Source organism: Etheostoma cragini, chromosome 11, assembly GCF_013103735.1.
Source record: "Etheostoma cragini isolate CJK2018 chromosome 11, CSU_Ecrag_1.0, whole genome shotgun sequence".
NCBI lineage: Eukaryota > Metazoa > Chordata > Actinopteri > Perciformes > Percidae > Etheostoma > Etheostoma cragini.
The window spans coordinates 6,322,214-6,329,443 of record NC_048417.1 but is presented as its reverse complement, the minus strand read 5'-3'; the positions used below and the strand labels follow the sequence as shown (position 1 = coordinate 6,329,443).

General features: G+C 40.1%; 1 protein-coding gene across 1 annotated transcript in view; it reads right to left on the bottom strand.

Annotated features, from left to right (window-relative positions):
• The window catches only part of man1a2 (mannosidase, alpha, class 1A, member 2), a 121,841-nt gene extending 114,824 nt beyond the window's left edge, over positions 1 to 7,017 (bottom strand). Inside the window, exons 1-2 of the mRNA XM_034884979.1 lie at positions 6,763 to 7,017; positions 4,230 to 4,759 (exon numbers count right to left, since the gene is read on the bottom strand). Of these exons, the coding sequence (XP_034740870.1) occupies positions 4,230 to 4,543 (314 nt within the window). The 5' untranslated portion in view covers positions 4,544 to 4,759; positions 6,763 to 7,017. The remainder of the gene's footprint in view (positions 1 to 4,229; positions 4,760 to 6,762) is intronic.
• Positions 7,018 to 7,230: the final 213 nt, after the last annotated feature.

Here is a 7,230-nt window from a genome sequence, read left to right as displayed (position 1 = left end):
ACTCCAACTTCTTGAGAGGTTTAAGTTATGTTAAATTACTTCTTTTATTAAGATGGGCTGTTAGGTTTTACAGTGTATTGGTGACATCAAACGACTTCAATGTACACGCAAAGCATTCCGGGAAGGGAGCACTTGATTTAAAAAAAATGCTTAACGTCAGAAAACTGGTCAATATCTATCTTTATGCAAATGAATCCACTGAACGTGACGCAACCATCCAGTAGTGGAAGAAAATCTTTCAAACTGACCTTTGTCCATTTGAAATGAAGACAGATTCAGCAACTGCATGGCCTTTTTCTCTCAAAATGTTTTCAGAAACACATTTCAGTGAACTATTTTTGTAAAATATGAGACTGTATTCCGTCCGAGCCGCCATGACAGTGGATTGACATTTTCGAGCAGCCAGACCCACGTGACACGTACGTCCAATCAGCTTCAAGTCAGGGGTGTGGAGCATCAACCATGGATGTATGATGTTGTAACGTGGATTATTTTCATATTTCATTATGCTGTGTGAGCTATGGGATCCTTGTGAAGACATAGCTTGTTTTTGGGACACAATCCTAAACCTTGTATCAGCTAGAATAAATAGAAAAGCTAATGCAAATGGTTCCCAAATCTTCTGCTTACAATTTTTCCTCAATGTTAAAAACAACCACTCATAACGTGACAGCAGATGTGTGCTATGCCTTTTAAGCACTTTCTCAGGAATTTTGAGTTATGGTCAATATCTCAAAGATTTAACTAGAATAGGTGGATTCCCCCATGGCAAATAAAATGACGTTTGCTCTCTCAACAGCTTTCATAAGACTATCAGCAGGGTGAACCTGTGAACAGAGAATTGGTTCTGGGGTGTTTTTGTGGCCGAACACAGTAAAGGTGAAATTATTACGAGCCTGCCTGTGCTCCTAAGGGTCTCTTTAAAAATCATTTTCCCGGGGGCTGTTTGAACCTGGTCCTCTAAAGCACACAATGAGTACTTTGGCAGCCGTTCCAAAAAAGCAAATTAAACATATTTCAAAAGCTGGTATAAACACCGAAAAAAAATTAAAAACAACATATCACATCACATGAGTGCTTATGTAAGGTTAAAGCACAATTTTAAGACTTTATTTGCATAAACCTTATTTAAAAAGATATTTCAACGGTTTTATTCTCCATCCTCAAACCCTGAAACTGTCACTAAATGAAAATGCTCACACATTTTCCAGTGTTTCCTATGTTGATTTTATTGTGGCACAACGCCATGGCAACATTTCTTCCGCCACGCTATAAGAAATAGGGCAGACACACAATAGTAGCGGTTGCCTTTTAAATGATCCTACCGACATAAAGTACCCCTGCTCACATTGTAATTTATCATGAACAAGTAGAACTATTCAGAGGTTTTTGGGCCCGTCCAGTTTAACTCCACATCCTGTTGCGTTGATGTAGTTTATTGCCAAAAGGTTTGTTTTCTCCCGAGTCGGCTATCAAACGAACAGCTCCACCAAAAATGTCACCGCGGGAGATGGCTTTGAAACGCAGACACCAAAATCAAGTTAAGGAATAAATAACTAACGCTAACATCACACAAATCATAAACAGGATAGCTAGCTAACTGTTATCGATCTCACGACGTGACTTTTTGTCCGAAGACAGTGTTGTGGAGCGTGAAACGGGAAAGTAGAAAAAGGCGTTCAAGTAGTGTGTTATAGACTCCTGTTATCTAAAAGATGTAATGTAACGGCTCAATATCAATATGATTACGACAATGTGGATGAGGTCGTTATAACTGGATAGCCTGCACCTTCAAGCACAATTCGTTTGGATACAAGCGTTACATTTTGGAAGATGGGATTCTGAACAGCGCGCGCGCAAATGCACGCACGCACACACGCAAAATAGCAAATAATGACAAACTAAAACAAAAGCTATTGTTTTGTAGTCTAACTGTTTAACTTAGTTTGCCACAAATATTGAAATATGGACAAATTTTTGTAAACTTAACTGCTGGTTGAATCATCCTCTCAAGCATGATAATGATGCAATCTTTATGTTCACATCTTCATTCTTGATGATGATGCTGGTTGTATTCTGGCCCTCATGACCCCTGACATAGGACTAGGTATAAATTAAGTACATTTGCACAATGATGGTATTAGGCCTAGGCTCAATTTATTAGGAACACCAGTTGTACCACACAATAGGATGAGAAATTGTATTTTTTTATTACAATTCTATACAACAAGATTGAATAGGGTAATTAAATACAGTAGGTGCTAATGATATGTGAGTTTAAAAAGCCACTTTGTGACCTTCAAATATTAATGAGTTACTTCTCATTTACGTTTGTGTTTATATTATACTAAGCATAATTGTGCCATGATGACTAGATTGTATGTGACGTAATTTTTACCATTATGACACATCTGAATATATGCCTCATTCTATGTGAACAGAGGTGAATAAATATATTTGTTTGTGTGTGTGTGTGTGTGTGTGTGGGGGGGGGGGGGTCAGATCCAGGCAATTTAGAGGAAGAAAATGCTTTCTGCTATCTGTTGCTGCACCCTAAGGGGTGAACAAATGTATGCCAAACCATATTATTTGATACATCATGTAAACAATCACAGAGGCTTAAGGCAAGAACAACAGCAGCTCACTCAAATGTGCAAAGGTCGTTGTCTGGGATTTATTGAAAACAACAGGGATCATGTGAAAATCTTCATTACCAAACAAATAGAGAGCCCAGAAATAAAACCTAGTCACGTTTTGCTCCAAATGCTCCTGTATTCCATGTGCAAGTCCCTTCTCATAGCTGTTATAACCTGCCACCTCTGAAGAAGCATGAACATCTCCAAGCCTCCTACCTTTAAGTTTAAAAAAGAAAAACGTCCCAACTCTCCATAGGACTCACAACAGCACTTGAGCCCCAAACAAACCACCTGCTCCTTCCGAGTCACTGGACTGATATAATAACGTTATTTCAAGCTGGCAGAATCCCAAGCTCTGGAAGGCTTTTAACATGGAAAAATGAGGAGCACCACAGGGGACGAGGAGGCAACGCTCATGGTACCCAGAACCCACTGTGAAACCGTTTGAGAAATTGCTTTTAACACATTTCCCAGCACTCAGAAAAAATAATGACCAACACCAGCACGGAAGAGACCTTCCCCATACAATTATCCATTCCACCTACTGTTTGCCATTTTGTGCATTTTTTTCAGCCAATTGTCATCACAGAATAACACACTTAAGTGCGGTATGATACATTTATATATGGGTAATGCCAATCGAATGGTACTTATGTAATATGTACCAAAAATAAGTACACTATTTTTTAATTAGTCAGTGTGTAGGTAGTGCACTGCCTATAAACAAGTAAAGGCTCTGAACACCCACAGAACTATACCTTAAAAATACAATTAATCAAAACTAAATAAACAAACACTCCATGATTCCAGAATAGGAGTTACCATTTTGTTAGATCCCCAAAATGAAAGATCTGTGGCTTTCAAATAACAAAACAGCCTGCAGAGCTGATTTACTGGCTTACAGTAAGTAATTAAAATTGCACTGAATTGTAATTATGATAGAACTCCTTTAAAGTAACTTGAGTCAGTTAAGAAGGGCTTGTCCAGCAAAGTGGATTCACAATAGCACAAGACACTTAGAGTAACCAAATATGAATTTGATTGGGGGGGAGGGGGCATTTGGCTCACAGCAGGCAGTCATTTCCAAGCCTGTTTAAGCAGTTATAAAGCTTTTCAAACTGTCTATGGATTATTGCTTTAGTTCAACCTTGTCTGCCCCTGGGAAAATACAATACTGTGGCCACGACGATCAAATTTCTGTTGTAAAAAAACCTAAACACTAACACCCAAATGGAAGCACAACAGTTGAGAGTATTCAGAGCAACCTCAGCTGCACAATAGGAAAATAAAGAGGGAAGACCTGTGATGTGCTGACGTGTACTTAAACAGTCCGTATATATAACACTCTGCAAACTCTGCAACGCCCCCAGGTGTCACAACAGACTGCTGAATAAGTGATAAGTGTCAGTATACCTGCTGTCATGGCTTGGGGAATTATCTGAGTGCCATGTAACTTGGGAAAAGAACCAAAAATAAACCAGTAGGTAGTGTTTCTTCTTCTAATCCTTCATAAGAACAATAATCTCATTAAGATGCAAAAGGACAGTTTTTTTTTTCCATCATATTACAAATATAAAGAAACTTGGTCCTTACCTGTGTCTGTGCTCGTCGTGTCCTCCCTGTCCATGTATGACCACCTGTCCTGAAGCGTGCTTCCCCTCTTTGGGCGAGTCAATATGAGGGATGAGCACATCTTCCAAGCCCAGGTCAAAGCGCTTGTGTTTGGAATTGTCCGGGAGGAAAAAGAAGGCCCCAAAGCATAAGGTGATAAAGGCACTAAGAATGAGGAGGAGGATGAACTTCTCAGAGAGCCTCAATGTAGCCCTGTGGTGCGGGAAAGAGGAGGCCCCCGGCGACAGAGTGGGTATCCTGCGGCCCGACAGCGGCAGGAGAGCTGGTGTCGTCATATTTTGACTGTTGAATTGAAATTAGCTTGGGGAGGGTTTAGGGGGGCAGGGTAGGGTGCGTTTACAGGTGCCACAGGTGGTGTTGTTGTAGCAGCATGCACAAGCTGGCTGACTTTATTATCTCATCCCTGTATTGATAAGTCCAGAAACCCAAAAAACGGCCGAGGTTCCTCAGTGAAGGAGTGACTGGTCAGCAGGAAAATGTTCATGACGATTCTGAAAAAAAGGACATTACAGGCAAAGAGTCAGTGTTGAGTGTAGTGTTTGTTAGTTACCAGTCTACGCGTAGTTAAATCTTATCAACCCCCCCCCCCCCAACAGCACTTAATTACACAAACATGTGTTGACAATCCAAGAAACTGGTATGGCATAAATCAAGTGATAGCTAAAATATTATAGTAATAAACAATCCTCTCGCACGCTATGGTGAATTTAATAACATGTCACCTCAAAAATAAATACCTCAGAATCTCTCACACACACACACACACACACACACACACACACACACACACACACACACACACACACACACACACACACACACACACACACACACACACACACACACACACACACAATCCTTTGGCCATGAAAGAATTACAAATATATTTTCCAGAGGCTTAAGGTATCAAGAGGCCGTGCAATATCGGAGACCATCACCAAACAACTGCCTTCACTTCCACTGGCATCTCGGCCAGCACTAACATTACAGAATGAACCCAGCTTTCTATTTCGCATTTTTATAGGATTGCAGTGCCATGTAGCTTGTTATATCAGACAGAACGACAAAGAACGACAGAGATGAAGAGCAACATTACACATCCCCTTGTCATTTATTTCCACCAGTCGACTATAATGACAACTCACAGTTGTGTGGCACTGGCAACCCTTTGAGGGAGAGGCAGGACATGTAAGCACACACTGTATCATGTTGTATTACATTTTAACTGGAATTCTTCCAGTAAACACCTATGTCCAGTATGTGTACGCTCAGCAACTGCTTTAAGGGGAGGCACTACAAGCAACAACATAGTTCTCTAATTTTTAAGTTTTTGGCTACTTTCCCTGCATAACATGGATTCTTCCAGGCTAGTGGGAAAAAAAAACATTTTAAAATATACAATGAGGTCAATTTTTGTCTATTTATGCCAGTAGATTTCTCCTAAATTTACCAAAGTTAGCATTACAAAATACCGCATTTTCCTTTAAACATTACAATTTCAGAAAACTCGTAATACCAAAAGAAATATTCTAATGTACGTAATACACTTATAAAGTTCCATGGTTAATTGTTAGTTAAGATGGTTTACCCTATTCACATGTAGTGTCTTGCAAAAGAGAATTTTACAATCCAAATAGGCTGTTTTCTTAAAATTACCTTTTCTCATAATGAGCCAGAAATCTCCACTTCTGTTGGCTGATATTTATTATGGAGTGATAAAAAAAAGAAATCCAAAAGTCCCTTTGTACAAACCTTCGACTCTAACATGACAACAAAATGAAACAAGAATTTTCAAACGGGCCTTCCAATGATCAGATTTGTGTTCTGGAAATGTATGCAAATTAGCACATATTTTAAAAAATAAAGCCCAATATGCTTATTTAAGCAAACATTTCAGAAAACTTGCAATGCAAAAATAGATTGGCTTAATGTAAGTTATCAACTGGGGAAGTTTCATTGCGGTATCTATTAGTTCAAATATTTCCCTAATCATCTGTAGCGTCTCCAATTAAGTGCCAATATGAAGAATGAATGGCTGGAAATCAAGCTACTAGCCCATTTAAACACAAACATAAGCGATCGTATTAATGTCCGAAGCGTCGATCCATCCAATGTTAACATGCATGTATATCTGAGCCTATTTATTTGTATTCAGTTGTTTTCCATCGGGTCTGTACGGAGCGGCGTCCCTCCACAGAATACCAAGTTCATTCTCACAGTGGCAGTCTGTGTGAGGTGATTAGCCGATATAAAATGCTAACAAGCGGCTAACTTATTCAGCTAACGTTTGCTAGCAGAAAACACGAACAGCGAAATAAACTGCGAAGGTATCCCGACATATGTGTCTTTGCTCGCTGGCTATTTAGCTAACATGTAGCTGGTAAAGACCGACCGTTGAGTACAGCATATATAGATATATAGGTGCTAGCTATTTGGCTAGATTGCTAACGCTAGCGGACAGAGGCGGACTCTTGTGTAGACGCCGCATCACCACCTTTCTCATTTGCTCGGTGAAAAACGATGCCAGTCAGGATTGACGGTCCGCCTTTTGAAAGAAGTCGCAGTAGCAGGTGTCCTCATGTCCACAAATGTCGTAACCTGCTCTGGTTGAACCGTACACCGTGAGCTCAGCTCCACATAGCGTTACAGCTCCTCGCACGTTCAGGGGATGTTGATGACTGGTCGCTCTGACGGACTGCAGCGACGGACTGGCAGAGCAGACTCCTGCTGCTCGGTGATCCAGCATCAACTACTCAGCCTGCCCGATTTAGGGACCGTCTGACAATTTCTTTAGGCAGAATTACTGTATAATAATGATGTATTCCTTCAGCGCTTTGGATTAAGGTCTTGAAAGCGAAACTAATAACAAGGAAAACATACTAGGGATTGTCTGACAATTTCATTAGACAGAATTACCGTTATTATGATGTATAATAAGGGACGTTATTAGGGACCGTCTGAC